The 23326-nt window shown below is 39.2% G+C and overlaps 2 protein-coding genes and 1 long non-coding RNA gene across 11 annotated transcripts in view; 1 reads left to right on the top strand and 2 right to left on the bottom strand.

The window, feature by feature from the left end:
* The window catches only part of LOC122972971 (CREB3 regulatory factor-like), a 29480-nt gene extending 24595 nt beyond the window's left edge, over positions 1–4885 (bottom strand). For 2 of the 7 annotated variants that reach the window (XM_044340416.1, XM_044340448.1), the window contains exons 1-2: positions 4770–4885; positions 4044–4214 (exon numbers count right to left, since the gene is read on the bottom strand). The gene's annotated coding sequence lies outside the window, so the exon portion shown is untranslated. The other 5 variants (XM_044340429.1, XM_044340423.1, XM_044340436.1 and 2 more) reach the window with 5 other exon arrangements.
* Positions 4886–6697: 1812 nt separating this feature from the next.
* LOC122973526 lies at positions 6698–12538 on the top strand. 2 transcript variants are annotated; one of them, XR_006400064.1, is made up of 5 exons: positions 6698–6936; positions 9648–9834; positions 10888–10966; positions 11286–11349; positions 11491–12538. It is a non-coding gene; the product is annotated as an uncharacterized LOC122973526 (long non-coding RNA). The 2 variants fall into 2 exon arrangements; XR_006400062.1 differs by having other exon boundaries at positions 9648–10966.
* Positions 12539–12667: 129 nt separating this feature from the next.
* On the bottom strand, positions 12668–22951 carry atpv0e2 (ATPase H+ transporting V0 subunit e2). Of its 2 annotated transcripts, XM_044340983.1 has the most exons (5): positions 22717–22951; positions 20974–21021; positions 17318–17416; positions 16639–16654; positions 12668–16247 (listed from the first exon to the last, which is right to left on the bottom strand). In XM_044340983.1, the coding sequence occupies exons 1-3, from the start codon at positions 22818–22820 to the stop codon at positions 17323–17325; spliced, it is 246 nt and encodes an 81-aa protein (XP_044196918.1). In that variant the 5' UTR covers positions 22821–22951; the 3' UTR covers positions 12668–16247; positions 16639–16654; positions 17318–17322. The 2 variants fall into 2 exon arrangements, with proteins under 2 accessions (XP_044196918.1, XP_044196911.1); XM_044340976.1 differs by lacking the exon at positions 16639–16654 and having other exon boundaries at positions 22717–22949.
* Positions 22952–23326: the final 375 nt, after the last annotated feature.

Here is a 23326-nt window from a genome sequence, read left to right as displayed (position 1 = left end):
GAGGCCACAATGCAAAGTACTGATCAGACCAAGCTTCTTTCAGACGGGGGGGGGGTGGGGGGGTGGGGGGGGGGGGGGCATGATGAAACACCGAGCAACACACACTCTCACACACACACACACACAAACACACACCACTGCAGAAACAATGCAGACCTACTGTTCAGTACCTGTAGGAAACCAGGAGAAAGCAGCTCACACTGACCCGGGTTCAGTGATTCGAGAACAATGCCATAACACATTCTCTGTGGATTGACCTCAGGCACACAAGAATGAGGAAATGAGGATTGGCTGGGCGGTTATGACACTGCCTTGGCACGCCACATGGAAAACTGGTATTTGGCACACTGAGGCAGCCAGCTACCGACATACTGTGTACACAAACACTTATCAGACACATACAGCGTTTTGAAGTAGATAACAAACTAGTGGAATGAACGGAATAATCCCAGCAAGCTACAAACACACAAAGAATATACTTTTTTTTTTTTTTTTTTTATCTTTAATTTACAGCAGTAGCACAAACTCTGTGAGAACGCACGAGGGTTACGCCTTTGTCCGCTTGTACCGACAGTTGCTCAAAATATGACACAAATGACTCTTTTAGTTGCAAATAAGATAAATCCCGGTGACTTTTAGTGCCGTATAAGTTTCAACTCTGTCCGAGAAGGAGCCACATTCATGCAGCTATATTATATTATGTTTCATACTTCAAATCAGGACGACACACATATGCAAACTCATTCACCTCAATGACGTACTCTCACCCTTTCCCTTTAATCTGCTTTGTTTGGCTACAGTGCTCTTCTAGGTATTTGCTGTTGATACAAGGTAAATTTACACGACGCGCTCGCGGATTATTATTTATATTTGGTCATATTCCGGCTGATATAGGAGTCAGGCGTATCTCTCCGTGGAATAACAAACCCCGCGATTGTTTATTGGTGTGTTGGTTCAACATAGAAGTCGGTCCAAAGGTCTCTGTGCTCATAACCACACTCTTGACAGGCAGGAGTTCATGGTAAGGCGACAGGGAAACAAAGGAAATTGCTCCGTCGCAAACGCCATGTGGGTCAATAACCACCAATAACCGTCGGCTTTACCTTCAGATAACGATCCGTTTATGCTTTTGTAAACAAGACTTCTCAAGCAAAGCGGATGCCAACGCTACTGCGGTTTATGTAACAACTACCCCCCCCCCCCCCCCCCCCCCATATACATACTGACAGAACAAAACACGTGCTACATGTAGTGCAGTCTGTGCATGCTATACCTTACTTTCTCTTGTTATACAACACAAATCAACAGAAATGTCAACCTTACGACAACGCAGGCGACTTCCAGCCGTACACAAACACACACATGACTTTTGTATTAGAATATATTAGTAATACACAGGAGCAATTATCCCCCCCCCAACACTGTGCGGGCACAGAAAATGAGAAATAAAAAAAAACGACCCCGTATCCTTGCAGCAGCTTGTTATGTAACACAGGGCAGGATAATCAAATGTATTCGTATCATGTCATAATGTATCCTAGCAAAACACTGCTATAGTTATTTTATGACTGATTAAGATGCTGTTTATTTTCTCCAATGACTGATTCATTGTTTGATCTATAAAATGTCCAAAAATGGTTAAAAAAAAATTCCCAACTCCCTAAAGCCCAAGGTGACATCTTTAAACTGCTTGTTTGTCTGACCAACAGCTTCAATTATTAATAAATATATTCAGTTTACTGAATCAAGACAAAGAGATGCAGCAATTCTTCACAACTGAGAAGCTGGAACTAGACAATGTTGAGAGTTTTTGCCTGAAAAAATGGACTTAAACGTATCATCAATTATCAAAAAAGTTGCAAATTGAATAATCGACTAACTTTCACGGTATTACAACATGTTTTGGGTGGAAATATTGTTCATACATATGGTGGTAAAACATGTATAAAAGTGAGTTATTATGCTTCCTAAGTTAATGTTTTAATAATAACCTTACGGTAGGTGTTTTGTTCCATACTGTATCACTTGTTTCCCAGTAAAAATCTGTTTCACTATAATAACTTTTAAAATAAATGCATGTCAGGATGACTATGGATGTTTTAACGCGCAGCTCCTTCAACCCAAACATGTGCCAAACACACACACATCTGAGAGTTTCAGCAAGTCATTATGACAGCGGACCATGAGGCATATTTAGAGCATGAGCAGTCTGACCAGACAATGAACCTTTAGCAGCTGGAGGCCTCTTCAGGAAAAAAAAAAAAAGGAAAAAGGGAAAAAGAGCCCTCCAGTATGACAGAGAAACAGCTCGGCAACGGATGGATGGATGGAGGTTACGCACGGAGATACGAGAATGGTGGCGTAAATAGTAAAATGAGTCCATAAAGAGGCTGTGATGGCAGAGAGTGTGACCGAAAACAGCGCGGAGGAGACGGGAGAGAGCGGGGGGATGGGGGTTGGAGGGGGAGGAGGGGGGGGTGTGGGGGGGGTGGTGGAGGAGGGGGGGGGGGACGGTCTGGCTGTCTGGGAAGCCAATTTGCCAAATTAAAGCCCCCAAAATCTGAGCGGCGGACAAAGCTTCGTCTCGCCTGGGGAATCTCCCTTTCTCTTCTAATTAAATTTAATAGAAAAAAAACTTCAATCCAAGCGTAGGAAGAAAAAAAAAAAAAAGATCAAAGACCATAAACGACATGGATGCGCCCCTAGTCTCTCCTCTCCGTGTCCTTGGAGCTCCGTTTCCCGTAACGATGGAGAGCCAAAGTGGCCCGGTCTGCCGCCCCTTCGCCTCGCTCTCTCTCTGTCCCTCCGGTGCGCGTCCACAAACTCTCCCCCGGAAAAAAAACCTGTAAAAAATCTACCGACGAAGCGATCGGTGCAACAGAGCTGATGGGACATGACGGTGCTGTGTGTCCGCACAGCTGGACAGAACAACAGCAGCAGCAGCAGCGGCAGCAGCAGCGGCGGCGGCAGCAGCAGCAGCACACAGAGAGCCAGAGCAGGGAAGAGGTGCCATGGTGGCAGCCAGTGTCCCGCATGGCACGGCGAGCCGAAGAGCCGCGCTTCCCACATCCAGACCCGCTCTCCTATCTCAAACTGCACATTCACATTAAATGCAATCTTATTTATTAAAAAATATAAAGCATAAACTCCTACCCCACAAAAAAAAAAAAACACACCAGCCGAACGCGCGTCGCAGAGTCTCCAGCCCAGACAACAGGGATCCTTTCAGCGCACAGACAACAATAAAAATGGGGCGCAGCTGGCAGTGCCACCGGATGTCCAATATTAATTGTTAATACGGCCGATTTCTGAGCATGTGGGTCGGCTTCAGCGTTTTAACAGCTGCAGCCACATGCAGATATAAAAAAGTCTGTTCTCTGTGTACACAGCCTCGGACTTGTGTAAAGTTAGAGAAGCTTAAATCACACAACAAGTTTTGGCTGCTGTTTGTCCACCTGCAGGTGCTGCTGCCGAGTGGTGGTGAGGTAGGTAATGTTACAGGCCCAGGCAAGTCATTTAGGCCTACTGTACTCGGTATATATTAAAATCCAGGCTTTAGAAGCAGAAAGCTATAAAGTGTATACATTTCAAGTAAAAAAAAAAAAAAATACAGCGGACGCAATTTTATCAGCCAAAGTGTGCGCAAGAATTTTTGGTAAATATATGAAAAAATCTCATAATAAGTATTTGTATGATTTCCTATCATGAAAGAAGGGCTGTAGAAATGTAATTAAGCTACAAGTTTTAAAATACACACGTTACAGATATTGGCGAATAGGATTAAAGCTTACATCTGATGAATAATATTTGGAAAAGGGTGCAATTAAAACATCCAAAGTGTACTCCAGTGCCATGCACATGCATTTACTGTATGTAAATCCATGTGAAAGTGGCCATGTTTTTCTTAGAAGACCGTGAAAAGCCTACATATATTCCATCTGCATGTCCCCCCCTGTTTGTCAGTAACTTCTCAGTCGTTGAACTTGATGTAAATGTGCATTTATTTGCTTTGTGTGAAGGCTGTGAGGTAGGCTTTTTTTTACCTTATGTGTCCTCGGATGTCCCCTCGGAGTTAAGGCTCCTCCGGACCGGGGTAAAATGTCGGCCTCGGCCTCTCCAGATGATATTATTACGCACCATCCACGGAGAGGAGGAGAGGGAGCGCGCATGGACAGCAGCAGCAGCGGCCGCTCAGCCCAGAAATCCCGTTTCACCTAAAGCCCACATGCAGGAAGTTAGTTTACAGTAGTATCGCGCTGGCCTGTATGGCGGATAAACTGGACAGAAACGATGGTTTTTAGGACTGTTAAACACCCCCCTCTCCTCCTCCACCACCTCCTCCTCCTCCTGTCTCTCCTTCCCCTCCATTGGTGCACAAGCCTACCGTTTTGGAGATGAGAGGGTGGGAGAATAAAACCAGTCATCTGTCCCCTGAAGCTAATTCCTTTTATTAATAAAGTTTTGCAAGCGTGTACAGCGCCCCCCCTCCCTCCTCCTTGTTGGACATGGTGCCGTTCCGCGGGGCGCACAAAACAAGACACTTTAACAACCGACGCCGCGGTTTAAAAACCACTTTTCTGGGTCGATAGAGAGATTACAATGCAAATAGACAAGGAGGGCGTGGATCCGCGCGGCTGGATGTGTTATGGTTCCTCTTTGTTGTTGTTGTTGTGAGTCAGTGTTGTTGTTGTTTACGCGGTTAGGGTTAGCTACATATTTCAGGGCTGAGCGGAGCGTAAAGGTAGATAAAGGAGTTGTGAGTGACTGACCTGGTCGAAATGGGAAGTGTGTCAGCTGTAAAAACAGTTGCAGCTCTCATCGGTGGATTGGGGGGCACTTGAGATCACGAATAATCCCGCAGAGAAACTGTCAATCTCCAGAGATTAGTGTATGTGACTTCTGGCCGGGGGTTCAAAATAAAAGAAGCGTTAAGGAAAAGACTTGAAATGTTGAATATTATGTATATTTAAGGTGGAAGTACTCAAATCCTTTACTTCAGTAAAAATACTAATACAACAATGTAAAAATACTTCATTACAAGTAAAAGTCCTGCATGAAAAATCCTACTTAAGTAAAAGTATAAGTATTATGAGCTTGATGTAGATAAAGTATTGCAGTAAAAGTAGTGGTTTGGTTCCTCTGACTGATATATTATTATATGTGACATCATTAGATTATTAATAGTGAAGCATCAGTGTTAGAGCACCATGTTACTGTTGTAGCTGCTGGAGGTGGAGCTAGTTTCAACTACTTTATATACAGTTAGCTAGTTTAATCCAGTGGGTCTCAACCTAGGGGTCGGGGCCCCTCCAAAGGGTCAGCAGATAAATCTGAGGGGTCGTGAGATGATTAATGGGAGAGGAAATTGTATTTTAAAAGCTTGTTATATTATCCATTGTGTCAAATCTTCATCTGAAAAGTAACTAAAGCTGTCAAATAAATGTAGTGGAGTAGAAAGTACAATATTTCCCTCTGAAATGTGGTGGAGTGGAAGTATAAAGTAGCATCACATGGAAATACTCAAGTGTAGTACAAGGTACAAATACCTCAAAATTGTACTTAAGTACAGTAATTGAGTAAATGTCCTTAGTTACTTTCCATCATTGTGTAAATTACAATGTTGCTGATACAAATGATTGTTTGTAAGAATGTTTTAGCAATTTGTGTTAAGTGATCCCAATAAGGAAATTATTTGTAAGCTCTAGGCTTTTTTTGCTGTTCTGCACCATACACTACTATAAACTCAGTAATAATATTAAAAAAATATTTGAGTCTAATATTAATCTTCAGTGTTTTATTTGCTCCACTCCTTATTTGGTTTCTTTTTCTTTAAAGGATATTTTTTATTAGTTTTCCCATCATACATACACTATACATACCACCTTCCACCACATACTGTATCTTCCATCAGCACAGGCTACGATAAAAAAGATGCATTTAAAAGTTATTTTACACTTGAAATAGTATTTGAAAACTGCTAAATTGCAGAAAGATCCATTTGGAAATGTATGTTTTTTATAGGCTATGTATGGTACGGTATCGGTTACAAATAACAACAATTTGAGTATTGAAATATTGATGACTGTGGTTACAATCAGTCTATCATTACTTTCAGTGTTTACCCTACAAACACATTACGTAATGCCAACGTTGTACTTTTCCAACAGGCGGTGTTGTGACAACATTGCTCTGTGGTTGCAAAATAACCAGTTCTCATGGATACTGTTCCGCAACATTACAGTAACGTTATAGAATTATGTAAATACAATGTAATTTAATAATGTAACATTTATATTATATCACAGTCCTCATCCTTACTTCATTAGAAACGTTACTGGTTGGTTGTCAGAATGTTTGTAAATGACGTACTGGCATACAGAGTAGCCTTGCTGTCAGAAATAATTGAATGAGCCTCATTTTATAGCAATTTAGGATTAAAATGGAACCAAAGAGACCATTAATTTGTTTAAAATGATGGTAAATCATGACCAAAACCTCACCTTAACTCTTTGAACAATATAAAAAAACATAATGTAGTAATCCTGAAAACCTGATCCAAAGAGGCGTCATAACAATTGTGTTTTTATAATATGAATTAAACTAATGATACCAAATGTAGGAAATCATATCTACTCTTGTAAATATGATGTCTATGTCTATGATGTGATTTATCTTGTGTATTTTATAAAGTCCTGACACCTTGGACCGCTCCTCTTTTATTGCGAAGAGCACATCATCGCATTTCCGGTGTTTTAGCTCATCGTTGGTAACTTGACTTATTTTGAAACCAGTGAAAACGGATATGGTTTGTATCTACGCCGCGGCTTCGTCAGAGGGGCGGGGTCACTCGACCTGTCGCTTAAGGACACCGGGAGGACTGTATGAACCTGGTGACCCCAGTAGGGCTCCGACCCCCGTTCAAACCGCTCCCCCTCCGTAAGTTACCGACATGTTTAACACTGAGCCGAGCCGGCAGGACGGCCTCCACAGCGGCTTTACCACAACACAGCAGCCGCTGCACAGCTACTCTACTCTTCCTGTGTGAAGCACCTGAAGAAGCAAACTTTTCATTGTGATGAATAAAAGTGACTCATTGGTAAAAGTGGGGTGAACAAAATATTAGAAACTCTTCTCAGTGGACCATTTAAATCAAAGCAGCCTCCAAAATGACCATAAAGTTGATTATATGAAAAAAGCAATGTAACATTCAGGGTTAGGGTTAGCTCAAACTATCAGTTTTAAAGTGGACACGAGTGGTGGAAAGTAACTAAGTACATTTACTCAAGTACAATTTTGGGGTACTTGTACTTTATTGAGTATTTCCATGTGATGCTACTTGATACTTCCACTCCACTACATTTATTTGACAGCTTTAGTTACTTTTCAGATGAAGATTTGACACAATGGATAATATAACAAGCTTTTAAAATACAACACATTGTTAAAGATGAAACCAGTGGTTTCCAACCTTTCTTTCTTTTGACGTCTTACAAAAAGCAGTGTGTAGTCGGGGTCACATTTCACATGTCTATGAGTTGTTAACAGCTGCACCAAATCGTGATTTTTCCCTCTAAACTTCTCACATGCTTTCATTTCAATAAATGTCCAAATGATCCAATATTTCACCAAAAATCAAAGACCAGAGAAAAAGTCCAAAAACTGAAAACAGATTTGTGTATCAGAACTTTGTTTTTTCTTCTTTCCTCTCCCATTAATCATCTCACAACCCCTCAGATTTATCTGCTGACCCTTTGGAGGGGCCCCGACCCCTAGGTTGGGAACCACTGGACTAAACTAGCTAACTGTATATAAAGTAGTTGAAACTAGCTCCACCTCCAGCAGCTACAACAGTAACATGCTGCTCTAACACTGATGATTCAGTATTGATAATCTAATGATGTCATATATAATAATATATCAGTCAGAGGGACAAAATGAGTACTATTACTTCAGGAGGACTTTTCATGCAGGACTTTTACTTGTAATGGAGTATTTTTACATCGCTGTAATGGTACTTTTACTTTAAATATAGAGCAGACTTTAAATATATCAATTATAATAATTGATTTAGTTAATTTTAATTTAGACTAAAATTGTAGTACAGGAATCCAAGATATATGTTTGAAGTAATTCAGTGTTCATATGTTTATAAAGGCATGGCTACAGCAGGCACTTAATTTAATGTTCAGTTATAAATCTGATAGCTGAATTCCAGTTATTTTACACCGATGTGTTTGATGAGCCTCTATGAAGCTGCTTTTTTCTTTGATCAAACTTGCAGTCAGATGCAAACATCTACATGTTGCTGCATGACCCAACGATCTTTATGCCACATTTACAAGCTAGCAACACTAGACGGATGATCAGGTTGTATCATGCTTTAAGACCCACACAGCTTTTATACCTACAGCAACTGTGGGTATAAAAGCTGTCAATTAAAGCATGAAATGATCCTTAAGTATATTATTTGTACCCTTATTATCAAGTATTATCTATTTTTACATACACTTGAGTCTTTTATCTCATCTAAACTTCAATATATCTTTCTTAAGTCATACCATTTATACTCATCGTAGTTACCTCTTCAATATCTGGTTGTATTTGCCAAGTATTTCGAATTGTCAGGTATATTTGCTGAGTGAGCCAAAACAGACACTTAATTTCCCAGAAAACATACATATAATGACATACCTGTATATTGATACTGTAATATAAAATTCAGTATACCATCATAAATTATTTTATCCATATTGCCCACTCCTAGTAGTTAATGATAATAAATATTTGCATTTATGTTTATATCTTACTCGCAATCCTTCAATAACCAAATGTGAGGAATCCTTATCAAAAATGTTTACATTAAATTGTTTTGGCAGCATGAAGACGGATTAAAATATGCATCAACAGTCTTGCAGCTGCTCCCTTGTGATGAATAGAAACAGCCATCTATAGCAATGTTATTTAGGCCAGCTCATATAGCTGTTTGCATAAGGATAGTTAAATCTTAATGCACTGCTGGAGTAAAGTAGGTTGACATGACGCATGAGAACATTAAGCCCCATTTATGAATATTACAGAGGATAAGCTGTGTGGTGTTTGTGTTCATCTGAGTCTGTCCATCGTAAAGCCCATATGTGTTGGCCTGTAGGCTGTTTGTGTGTGTCATTGAACAGTGTATATTAATTTGGCATTCATCTAACAGAAATGTGGGTCAAGGCTTGGATAGATCATACAAACACTGGATGAATATAACAGTGTTATCACTTTATCATCTTTCTTCCTCCCGTGTGACTAGAGGCTAGCATAATCCATTATGTCTCTCTAAAAAGTGTGTCTTTTTTAAAATGTCATGTAGAATTAATGGGTTGTTTACTCATTAGTGTGCATTCATAGTGAGGCTGCCGTGCCGCACCATCACTCACTCATTTGCAGCTGTAAATTATAGATGGATGTTTGTCCTCCTAGATGGTAATGAAATAAGAGTAATTATATAAAACACCTTAATGCTAACCACAGGCTCAGTACAAATGGTTGTGTGTTGCAGGTACAGTATCCATACTTCTTACTTTCTTTGCTTGTCCACTGTGCACATTTGCATCTTTAACTCTGTAGGTCTGAATTGCTGCTCCTACTTTTCTTGTCTGTAGGTGGTGCAGGTTGGACTGGAACTTCAGGTCCAGAACTGCAGCTTTGATTATGGGACTCCCTAAAAACTTGGTATTTCACCTGGATGGGTGTGGCTTTGCAGAATGTCGCAGTGCATGCTTCGGCGAGCTCCGCAACCGTCTCAGCATGTGCTCTGAGTGCACGTTTATGAGTTTTCCATGATGCAGGGTGAGTAACATTAGTTTTGTACAAATAATGTAGGTTACTACTTTTAATTTGCACTATCCAGTGACGCTAACATTAGATCGTCATAACATGTCCCCCACATCATGTGCCATGAAAATATTGGATGAAATTTACTGGCTAGCTAACGTTAGCTAACTGTTAACAAGCTAACTTTACGTTAAAAGGTTTCCTTTGTAAACAAGCCTCACGTGGAGGAGCAAAAATCCAAGTGTATCTTCGTAAATCAATCATGTGCCATGAAAATATTGGATGAAATTTACTGGCTAGCTAACATTAGCGAACTGTTAACAAGCTAACTTAATGTTAAAAGGTTTCCTTTGTCAACAAGCCTCACACGTGGGAACAAAAATCTAAGTGTATTTTCGTAAATCAATGATCACAAAAAAACATAAATTATCTCAGTTTGAAGTTACAATTAGAGGTGAGTTCTCCTGTAGGTTTAATCTTGGGGTTAAGGCGAAGATGAACAATTTTTTACATTACGGTTTTGCTAGCTTATCCAAAAAGTGACAAGACGACCCAATGAGAGCCATCGAGAACGTGCATCAGGCAAACAACACTCTTTGTGACGGAGGACATAAAACACTGCTGCCAGGTGAAATACCAAGTTTTTAGGGAGTCCCCTCTGATTATATTGTTTGGGCCTGGTTTCTAGTGTTTCACAATAGTGACAATGTGTTCTTGTTAGATACCATACGGTCAGTTATGATGGGGGAGTCTATAAACCCTGCAATGGAATTCTATTTCCAAATTTGATGTATTTAAATTTGTGTGCAAATCAGTTCCTCTTTTTTTAATATGACAAGTTTCAGTAGAGATCTTGAGGTGTAAATGATGTTTGTGAGTCTTTTCTGCTTTTCTGCCTTGACAAAATTCTGAACAAATGTGAAATCATTTTTTGTTTGCAATGAAAGTAGTCAAATTTAATGACGAATATATGCACAGATTATGAGCTATAAGAGCAGTCTTTAAGAGCAAATCAACTTTTTTACGAGCAGGTAAAGGTGTCTTACCTTTCAGTATTTTTCTATCCAGCTCTTCCAGCTTTCCACTTTGAAAGGAAGTTGATTTATTGAGGGAAAAGCTTCCTAAAGCTCATTCCTCAATTTGACAAGTGAGTAAATATTTTGGCCAAACATTTTAAATGGTCCCTTATGCAGTCTTGGATTTTTAACCATGCTAATGGCACAGCTATTGGGATGGCAATGTCAGTCGGTCCACCACTTTTCAGTCCACAGACTGAAATGTCTCGACAACTATTAGTTAGATTGCCATGATATTTTGTACATTGACATTCATGGTCCCCAGAGCATGAACCCTACTGCCTTTGGTGATCCTCTGATCTTTCCTCTGGCGCCACCATGAAGTTGACATTTGTGGTTCAGAGTGAAATATCTTGACTACGAGATGGATTGCCCTGAAATTTACAACAGATATTCAAGCTCTCCAGAGGACACGACGACACGTGATCCACTGACTTTTACTCCAGTGCCACCAGTAGGTCAAAGTTTTCACTTGTACTGTAATATATTGCAACATCTATCTGACAGGATGGCACAAAATTTGGTTTGCACATTCATGGTTCCCAGACCATGTATTCTAATGACTTTTTCTCTTTTTCTCTGACTTTTCTTCTAGTGTCACCATGAGGTTGATTTTTGAGCTCTTTGCTGAAATATCTCAACAACTATTAGATGGAACTATTAGATTAGATGCTGTGAAAATTGGTGCACACATTCATGAATTATAATAACTTAATGACATCTAGCACCATCATCTGGTCAAAAGGTATAGTCAAAATTAATTTTGTTCAATAGTTTAGTTTAAAACCAGACAACTGCAAAACTGTTGACATTCCCATTAGCCTTGTCTCTACTTTGTATTTAGTGCTAATTGGTGAAGATGGTAAACATTATACCTAAACATGATGCTAGCATTATCATTGTGAGTATGTTCGCATGCTGATGTGAACATGTAACTCAAGTATAGCCTCACAGAGGCCAATAGCATGGCTGTAGACTGTTAGGGCCAGGTTATGCTCAAAAAGAATAGTTTATATGACATGATGTCTTATAATGTCAGAAATCAAATGTTTTTATAGCTGTTCTGAAGCGCCACACTCGAAGGCAGAGTGAAAAGCCGATGCAACATCATGTAAATATTCTCATAGAAGGCATTTATAGTGTTGCACTTGGTTTTCCATGTGAAAAATGACAGAAATAGTTGTGTCAAGAATGAAAAAAGAGAGCTTGGGAGAGAAGTTAAAACCTTTTCTTCTTTCTCACCTTTGCACAGCATGAAGTGGGTGTTCATGTTGAATCGTTGGTTTCAAAAAGTACAGGAAGTCAATCACAGGAAAGGGGGAGGAAGTTTCCGAAGCTATTTGACCATCCAACAAGCAGTTCTGACGGAATATAAACCAGCCTTTAGTCCTGTTAGGTTTTCCTTAGGAAAAGTTTCAGCTAAATGCCTGCACCTGACAGAAGTATGTATGAATCATCCATGTCTCGTGTGAGGACGTTGACCTTGTCCTTGATTGCCAAGGTAACTTAGTCCTTCACCAGCGGCCTCTCTGTCTTTCTAAAATCAACAGGGATACGTCAGGAAGGTCAACAATTTTTCCTTTTTTTTTACCACCATTTAAAATGTTCTCATTTGGACTCTAAGTGATACAGTTAACCTCCAATAAACCTTCTCCATACCACTGATGTTCACCAGAAAGGATCATTTTATGGGGTGTTCATTCATTTTCAATTGAAACATGCATTCCAGTTTGCTCCGGAAGAATGTTAATAATGTCAACAGCGTAGCAGGATTGTATGAGACAAAATGTTTTTTTTATTCAGTGTTTCACATACAATGCCACTCACATAGAAGCATTTACTTTACACTAATACAAGGTTACATGTACAATCTCATCCTCACCAACAATTAAATCTGTGATTAGGACTTTTGTTACCATGGTGACTCTTACCACACTAAAAAAAAAAAAAAAAATCTATCCCCATCTCCATCTATGGTGCCAGGAATATTTAATGGATAAACTGCAGACAGTTATTAAAATAACTGAACACAGAAAAATCAGAAAAGGAAAATAAAACCAAGAATTTGTCATTTTAGGGCATGTTTGGAAGGGATTAGGGTGGAGTGTTCACTGCCTCAGTTTGTTTGGATTACTAAGAACTGAGAACAATGCCATTTGCTGCCCGATGGTTCAATGACACTGAAAAATGTGACTTTTGCAAACTATAGCACGTTTCATTTTGAGTTGGATTGGGAATGTCAGGGTTCAACTGGGTTAGAAATCTATTTGCTTGAAGGCAGTTTTTACTTGCGCCTATACAAATGGTTTTATTTAGTAGTGGTTATCAAATAACAACAAAGACTAAAGTTAATTGTCATGTTTAATCTTTATTTAAGTAAATGAAACAGAACAAGGACACAGAGTGTCATAGATGTGAAGCAATGCTATGACACTCTATAAAGCAATGGTATGACCCATCCCCTATACTTCACTGAATACTCAATTCCTCAGATCAGCCCAGTTTCTTTCAAATAATGGAACGGACTCCCTAACATGACGGCAAATACATTTTTTAGGCTCATTTCTTTACCTCCAAGCTTCTTGATTTCTCTCTTTAATATTTCTGGAAAGCATTTAAAAATGACATGCACCACTGGTTCCTCTATTTGACAGTGCTCACACGATCCTGAGGGATGTTTTTTGTTTCACGCATCACACTACTAGCCTACTCGATCCTTGATTGACCAATGGTGCACGGCAATATTCTCCAATGCCTGCAAGAGGAGGGGGCTCAGCTGTGTGCCAGAGAACGAGAACATAATTAATGATACCACGATGATGGAAAAAAAAATGATTGAAACATTTTTTATACTATTATTTTTTCAGTTTTTGTTTTTACCACTTGCCTGATCGAGCAAGTGAGTTACTAGTGAGATTTACTAGCCCAATGTGGCGTTTTACTTGCTCCAGGCAATCGGGCAAGCCTTATTATTGAATCATGGGTATAATTCAAACCAACTACAGGAAACAAACCCAAAACAAAATGATTTATGGGTACATCTAATAGCAAGCAGTAAATGATTGCATAGCCTGAAGTGAGAGCAAAACCACTGTGTGGACTGATGCTCATATTGAGCTTTTTCCTCATGTATTCTGGTATGAACACAAGAGAGGAAAACACAACACTGAGCTTAAGTTACAAGACTTGGTATCAGATTTATTTTGACTCTCCGCCAACACCAACATCTCTAACCTGGCAGGTTGATCGAATACCAAAACTGTCCAATAAGTGAGACCTTGTGACTTCTGTTTACAAGCTCTGGTTCACTTGAAATTGGTCAAAGTCAAATTTAATATCACAATGCTTTTCTCGGATGGAAAAACTGACTTTGTAGGTGTGATCACATCCTTTTTAACATGCGTCCCCATTTGTGTAACAGAGTACACAGGGTGTGAATCTGCGTGCCACTACCACAACTACCGAAGAGGGCTGGAGGAAAAGATACAACGCAATTTGGTCTTTCTAAAAAGTAGCTGTATATTGATTTTGATTCTTTTTGGCTGAAGCAAAGTGGTTTTAGAAAGGAGGGCGGGGAGGGAGAGTGCGAGGGAGGAGTGGGGGGAGGGGGGAGGTTCTCAGGGTTGGAGATTAGAAGTGGAGGAGGGAGGTATAGTTGTGGTAGTGGCTGGCAGCTGAGACTAAATGCTCTCTGATGAATCGGGAGGACGCATGTGTGTCAAACCAGCATCTTATTCAAGGCAGATTTAAAAAAAAAAAAAAAGTTGTTAATGATGAAACAGGTTACTTTTTCGAGGCAAGTTCGGTTTATCTTAGAAGGTGGAAGGAACGTAACACTTTATTATGTGGGTGTTCATTGGTACCCAAGAAGAACCTCTAACTTTGGCAGTGTTGGCGACTTCCTGTCCAACACTTTCAAGAGATTAACGAAATTTCTGGCCTTGAAAACATTGCCCAAGCATCATCATTGTGCTTTCAGACTGCTAAGCCAATGGCATTTCAGTGACAGACAGGGTGATGGAACTACTGTTTGTGATCAGCAACACCTGTCGCTCTGACGGAGGCCACAGCGGTCCACAGAGATAACCATGACGTCTGGCAACTGACCTTTCCAGGTGAAGTCAATATGAAAAGACATTACCTTCCCCCACACTCAAACGCATGTGCACAGATTAACACAATGTACTGCACAATACAGGGAAGCTCAGCTATGACTGTAACAACAGTCCAGCCCAGTCACAGTTATTTACTACAATGATTAGTCTTCATTTGAATCACCGCACTTTTGGGATTTGAAACTAATATTTTGATTGTGTCCTGAAGCATCATTTTTTGGGGGGGGGAATAAAAATGGTAAAATTTAAAAGATACTTGACATTAACTCCAAATCTATCAACATCTTCAATCCAAAAGCATATCCCCACTGTACAACCTACAGTACATCTGTACCCGAGCAGGCAAGAATGGGCGAGCTCTCATCAAAAGGGGTTGAGTGGTAAAGGACTGAATTGGGCGATGAGATCACCATGGCAACGAGGACCTCCACGGTGTAGAGCATGAGGGGAATGTGGGAGGGAGTTTCATGCTGAAGTGGTCTAAAGTGGAGGGAATCGCTCTTCACTTCTACGGTTTTGGGAGATTCTCATGGCCTCGGTCCAAGCACTCACAGTAATGAACTCTTCACACACACACACGCGCACTCACGCACACACACACGATTACATCACAGATAATAACAGTTATATAACAAGACCGTGTGGACACTGATGTAATTACAATGAGCTTACATCAGTGTCTGCGGACCAAAATAAATACAAACACTTAAAAATGTATGTTCCCTGAAGACAGCAACACAAAACCAAAAAAAAAAAAATGTAAACAAACACGGAGTAAACTAAAGTACTGAAGGATTGCACATTTCAAAGATGGGAGATTAATATCTACTCCTAACAGATAATGTCATGGTTTCACTGGTAATCATTGAACATAAAAAGAACACTCAATGTTTTCATCATTTTTGATTTGATCATAAATCCTGCCACATATAACTTGAAACTGCGTGCACTGCGTTCAGTTACACATTTTAAAACCCACAACACATGTCTTAATAAAATCTAAATCTTAAATTCCAGATACTCGGCATGATTCTTAATATTCTGTAAGGTTGCAAAGAAAACCGACACTGACTTTTGAGTTACAAAAAAACTGCCACATATGAAATGTTCCATAAATTATGCAGATTGGAGGTGTGTGTGTGTGGGTGTGGGTGTGTTTAATGGTTAGGCATTACGTTGAAATTAAGTCCACCAAACCAGGGGATAGGAATGATGAGAGGCATCACGTCACGTAGTCCTGAAACAAATGGAAAGAGAGAAAGAGAAAGTGAATTTCAGCATAGGCAGAATTATCTTAAATTTTCTTGACCGTGAACATTGACCATCGGCTGTGAGGGTAAAAGAAAAAATGAGAAAAAGCACATTTGTGAATGCAAACAGAAGCCCCTTTCAGAAAGCTCAGAGTACTGTGTGGTACAAAAGCATCAGGGGCTCGGGGCAAACACACCTTTGAAAATTCACAAAAGTGAAAAGCTCAGTGATTTTTGCATATCATTGAGCTCATTTCTTTTCATGGGGTTGATAAATATTCACGCCTGAGTTAGTGGCACGCATTCTTTTTCCACTGCAGTCTGAGAGAGACAAATGGAGCTGTTTTTGATTTGCAAACAGTCAAGTACAGTACGTACCGTGAAAGAGCAGAAACTGTTGGTGCAGAGCAGCAAGCAGAATATGAAAAACACAAAAATAAAATGGTTTCTCATTATCTTTAAAATATCTGCATTTTTTTCTTACTATTTGCTCCCCTTTTTTGTGAAATAGCTGCTAGTATTATTTTAGTTCGAACCTCACCTTAAAGGTCCAATTAGGATTTAAGGTCTTTCCAGACACATAAAGTAAGAGTTTAAAGCCGCTATGTGTAGAATTTTTATGTGATTATATAACCACTGGGGGGCACCAAAGACTGACATTTTAAAATTCTACACATTTAAGTAAAATTAGCATTTAGTTTTATTATTGTCATCATAATTTAAAGTACGGGCCTGGTATTGCTGATGTAAACAAACCTTAATCAGCACTAAAAATGACATAAAAAGAATAAATTATGTTACATTGTCTAGTGTAGGGAATGTGACAGTAAGTCAGGTTTGTCTATGTTAATCAAACTCAATAGGTACGTGTAAAAAAGTGAGTGGTTCTGGGACACTGCTACACACTATCAAGCTTTCTCCGTGTTGTGAACCCAATTCAACTACTGGTTACAGAGAAAGTACCTCAGTGATGGCCACACAGACGTTGGCTTCTGCCTCTTTTGTTTACATTTAGATCACAGTTTGTATCGTTAAGTTTTATTCTGACAAACCTCACCTTGTTTACTCCCAGAAGTAGCGCAGGTACCATATAGTTTCATTCTTCAGTTGAGGGCCGAACAGAGGGTTGGCCTGCGCCAGAATCGCTATCAACCAACTGAGGAGACAGAGAGGGAAAGGTTATCAACAAGAATGATCTGTTATGTTAATATATAGTCACATTCTATTATTAATATCCTTTTAAAAATTAAATCAGATTTTGTTGCTGTAGTTTGGGACAATATTTCAAAAAGTTATCCTAATATTATTCACTATCGATGTAGAGATAGAAGACAAGAACACTACACAAGAAAACATATTTATAACAAGTCCATAGACTCAACTAACTACAAAAGGAGGTCTAAAGGTGAACATCAATTTATTGATGCTTGGCGATTGCAATGCAAAGCTACATCTGAGTTCAACTTGCAGGCTGACCTGGAGAAGTCACACACTGACGACGAAAAGTAATGTAGATGGATAAATCAAGCATTTTTAAGGCCAAGAGTTCCTTGGCTCCTTTGGACTCTCTAGTAAAACAGTTTCCACTGGAGCACTCATGTCCACGATCTCTACAGTCATGGAAGTGAATACAATGCTAATATACAGTATCTATAGGTATAGGTATTAACTAAAATGACAACAAGTAAGTGTAGAAATGATGAGTTCCTTGTATATTTAGTGGAGTTTAAGTTAGACAAATCATCAGCCACCTAAATAGCACCTTTGGATCACCTGCTCCATGTGTTTTTCAGGTAAAGTTTTGGCCCATTGTGCTGTGGCCTTCATTGGCATTAGCCATGAATAAATGCTTTTTTCTTCTGTTCAGAAAATTGCAAATGCTTTGACCTGTTTCTTTATTTACTGATGGTCAGAAGGGTTCATTTTAGTGTTTTGATTCATGCTTTTAGCAGTGATGACTCAGCTAGTAGCTGATAGCAACCGACATGCTAGCTTGATGTAGTATATGGTATACGTTTGTTAATGAAAGCTAATCTGATTATTTGTGTGTTAATTCAAGCTAATTAATAGGCTAAATGCTAAATGCTAATGCCCCACACTAAAGAGACATTACTACATTATGGGTTGAACTTATTGATTGCCTGATTGATGTCTTTTACTCATCATTTTGTTATATTTCATGTTTGTTAATTCCTTGTCTTTGTTGTCTAGAACCACAAACTCAGCACAGGGAGATTTCTGGAATAAAGCTAGTTTGAGTAGTGCATAAGGTGGGTGTGTAGACAAAGACAAAGATGTCAGCAATAATTATCACATTTTGTTGGATATTTTAATTGCGACCGGAGAATCTGTAGGAGTGATACTACTCAGTAATTGGTTAAAGTTCATTAAATCAGCACCCAGATTGTAAAATACTGGTGGTACTGGTTTTCCTTTAACAAGATTGCACACCAACACAAGTAATAGTAATAAGAAAAGCAACATTTGTTGTCATAATTGTATCAGTTGAAGTAGCAGCAGTAATATTGATGAAATATGATGCATGTTATAGGGCTTCTACAGTGTTCACCAAATGAGAATTAAGACATATTTAACACCACATAGAATGTAATTAAATGCTTTTTTCGCTGACATACTGGTCAAAGAATGATAGAAAACCAGTCATGACAACAAAGCCTGCAATTATTTGTACAGTGCATGAATCTGTTAACATGTATCACATTGCTGTCTGTTCTTCTCATCTGTATATAACAATAATTCCTTGTAATATAGTTAATCACATGAAAAACTATGGATTAAACAATTTAAAAAAAAAATAGAATTTTTTTGCTTAATTTTACACTCGCCCAGTCTGAGTGGATGAGCTTCCTAGTTACTGTAGCTAGCAGTAGTGACAGTGTTTTCTACAGGTCTGACTGAAACACCACAAAAAAGGATTTAACAGCTTCCTGCAGCTCAATCCACTGTCCCACCAGTCTCACTCATAGTTTAATGGCTGAAAAAATATTCAAGAATCTTGTAAATGAAATTCAGATTTTAATACCTTCGAAGGCCTTTTTTTGAGGGACGTAAATTCAATGTTTTTTAAGACTTTCCAAGACCTGCAGATACCTGGATGTTCACACAGCTTGTTATTGATCTATTATGACTTTATTAGTATTTAAAGGAACATAAAATTGACACAGCAAGAAAAAGAACTCATACACAACATGAAAGACACTAGAAAGGAGCTACAAAGGAACAACTGAAAGGTATGTTGATAGGGCCAGAATGTGTGTTACATAAAAGCGTGGTCTGATATAACAAGTGATTTTATCAATTCATCAACTGTGTCGCCCTAAGGGTCTCAATTAAGTAATCCTTCCTTTTCTATATATCCTACGCAGTAAAATCAATCCAATCATCATCATTTGAGTTGGGGCTCCATCTAGTGGTGAAAATATAACCCATTATGCACATCCTTTTTCCAAGATACAGAATGTCCAGGATATGTTTTAGTATTTTCCCAAGAAATTGGTTGTATTAGTGTTCACTGAAGACTGATTGTTTATAGCACAGTGGTCAGTTTTTTCTGTGAAGACACACGTATACCCAAAGTATCTTCATGGATTAGTTAGGAAACCGTTTAGGTGTTTATTAAGCCTACCTCTTCTGTGATCAGGCATCATCATGTCACTGACTGTCCTGCTTAACCCCTCATTATCACATCTCTCAGTTCTGGGTTCCTCTCTGCCTGAGGTTTAGTGCTCTTCCTCGTTCTTCATCTGTTCTATGCAAATCCTGGAAATAAACTCCTTTCTCCTTAAGTACTCTGTATTCCTCCACCACCATTACCACCTGTCATGTTTAAAGAAAGTCTGGTTGGAGTTTCTCAGGCCATTTATTTGATTTTAAATTGCAAATTGTATTAACACCAGACTTTTTGTGTCAAGGCTTGATGAGCCCATTGGACCTCAAGCGTTAACTACCGATCCGAGCGGCTCATGATCCTCAGACTGCCTTCTGGTAATGAATTAAACTGGATATGATTTCTCCAGGATCAACTGTTCTGATCTGTAATTTAGTCTTTTAGTTGTTTCTTTCTCTGTTTTGTCACCATGATGTTGGTTTGTAATTTATGGTCCTCCGCCTTGCTGACAGTCTGGCCTTGAGCTTGCGAGGATGTCGCAGTCTTCGCCTCTGATTAGCATCTGCAACTAGTTTTCATTTTTCCTTCATGTCTCTTCCAACATCCACTTGGAAATGTGCAAGAGTCTTGTTTGAAATCTTGGAGATTCTTCAGGATTGACGTTATTTAATGGAGTAACTCTCCAGCAATGTCTCTCTCTCTCCTCTGAATGTTGTCTTGCAAGAAACTATTTCATTTTCTCAGGCCTCCGTCTCATGTCTCTCGGCTGTTAAATTCTAATTTTTCGGCTTTCTTCAAGCCATGTGACTTGTTCTTGATCTTCCCTTATCATTTCTATCATGCATAGTTACTGAACTGTGAGGAACATTTGTAGAAACCAGCTGGAGCACAGCTTGTAACCGCTATACGCTTCCATTTTATACAAAAGCAGTGGAAAAACTACATTGATTCATAACGGACAGAGGAAACGCTCTGAACTTGTGGCGTTTTGTATCGTTGAGCAGCAATAATCAAAGCTACAGGTTCACGACAGCAACAACAACAGCTTTACACCACAGATGAAGAGAATAAGAGTTTATACTCACAACAGGTAGCAGCAGACAGCTGTGAGGATCAGACTGGTGACGATCACACTGTCAAAGAGAGCAGATAGAGAGTCACAATCACACAGCTCTGTCCAAACATACACAACAGCAATTCAATATAACAATCAATCATCTCGTATCATAACAACATTATTAATATTGAGATATAGTGTTCACAGTTCTCATGACTTAAGTTCATCAGATCTCATATACTTAATAAAACATATTGTTCAGGAAATATATGATTTTGTTTGAATAAAACATTAGAAAAAACCATTTAACTCAATGGAATTAATTGAGTTTCTGTTTGCCTTTTGAATACTTTAATGAACATCAATACATACTTGTATGAAGATAGTGCCATGATAGTTAATATTAGTTTACTTATTATTTAGTCTACATGTCTCACGCCTAATTTAAAGAAGCAATGCACCACATTTTTCACCAAATGTCATTTATACCAAGGTAGTTATCCCTTATATCATTGGTTGTGTGAGGCATTTGAGGGCAACGTTGCAAATTATTCAGCAGGACCAGTTTATGGAAATATTGCATTTAAAGAACTGTTGCCTGAATGTGACGAGGTACCTTGATTTTTCAGGTATTTACTGGGGCTGCAACTAACTATTAGCTATTTTTATTACCAATTAATCTGCCAATTATTCTCTTGATTAATCATTCCGTCTGTAAAATGTTAAAAAATAGTAAAAAATGCGTTTTGAGTTTGCTTGTTTAGTCCAACCAACAGTCCAAAACCCAAAGATATTCAAATTACTGACATTTATACAAAGAAGAGCAGCAAAACCTCACATTTGAGGAGGTGAAACCAGACAACATTTGGCATCCTAGCTTGAAAAACGACTGAGACGATTAATCGATTATTGGAATAGTTGCAGAGTCATTTCCTGTTGATCAACTAATCATTGGATTGCTAGTACTTACTTTAATGAATAAGCCAAAAACTTACATTACTGTGATTGTTGCGTCCATTAACAGTTTTGCGATTAGATTTTCAGAAAAATTACTGTATCACAATACCTGTATATCAATATCACAACATAAAACAATGCACGTATAATAGTATAATCTGCTTTCCAAATTGATAATGCAACAAATTTAATCTAGAAAGCAATTGGAAACTCCGGTTATCAAAACAAATGCAGTGTGGTAAAAGACACAATATTTCCCTCTGAAATAAAGCATCTAGAGGAAGTGTCTCACAAAACAAATATTACAAGAAATTTACTAGTATCTCATTACTAGTTTACTTGAGACAGGCACTTCTGATTAAATGAATTAATTAACCTGACTGTTATCTAAAAGCTTGACTGCCTGTGAGCTGCCTGTGATAACGGACTCAGCATCACTGTTATTCCCACGTAGTACAGGACTCACAATTTGGACATTTTAACACCCAATACAACAAATGTATCCCCGCACTGGAGTCTTAATGATCTTTTCATGTTTATTTCTTATAGATTTGACCTTTTAACCTTACTGCTGCTGTATGTAGGCTAAAGGATGGATGGGGTGGACGCAGGATGACGCGCACGGCGGCCTCCCATCACATGAGCAGCGGACACTCGTGTGTTTGTGGAGCCGCTATACGACCGACTACAGACTGACTTTGAATAATAAATAAGTCGTCTAGTATCTGCATTTGGCTATAAGTGTATAAAATGAGAGCAAACACCAAATCGTCGCCGTTAATTGCAGCCAATTAACGGTAGCTTGTCCACCTACCCCCGGTTGGGTCCTTTGGGCACTAAAAACGGAGCAACGACCCCCACCAGCGCCCACAGCGTGGTGAAGCAGATCATCGGCAGGGCGAGAGAGTGAGACACCATGGCTCCAGTCCGCAGAAAACCGCAGATATGAAGGAATTAATCTCGATTTGTCCTGTTCGAGATAAAGCGCATCAATGGCTGCTGAGCCAGCCCGTCGCTTCCACTATGTCCCCGCCCAACTAAACTGACGCGGTACGTGATTGGTCAAGGCTCGGGAGATAGCTGTTTCTGATTGGTGCAGCAGGCTGCCTTTCAGTATTACAGCAGGAGGGATTGGACGGGTGCTCGTGCCAGCGGATTGCAGGCTAGTGTTTTTGTTTTTTTTCCTCATCTTCATTTCAAATACTTTGATCCATCATCTTTTGATGTTATTGCGTTATTTTTGTCTTTTAATCGCCCCTACCTCTGCCTCTGATTGGCTCTGACCCTGATATTCTTACCTTAACTCTAACCAAGTCATTTCAATTCAATTCAGTTTTATTAAATTAAATTCAATTCAATTCAGTGAGGCTTAATTGGCTTGAAGGTTTCAAGAACAATGTTGCCAAAGCATCAAGTACAATTAG

This window comes from Thunnus albacares, chromosome 3 (genome assembly GCF_914725855.1).
Source record: "Thunnus albacares chromosome 3, fThuAlb1.1, whole genome shotgun sequence".
In the NCBI taxonomy this organism is placed as follows: Eukaryota; Metazoa; Chordata; class Actinopteri; order Scombriformes; family Scombridae; genus Thunnus; species Thunnus albacares.
Note: the sequence above shows the minus strand (reverse complement) of the source record. Positions and strands in the feature narration are given on the sequence as shown.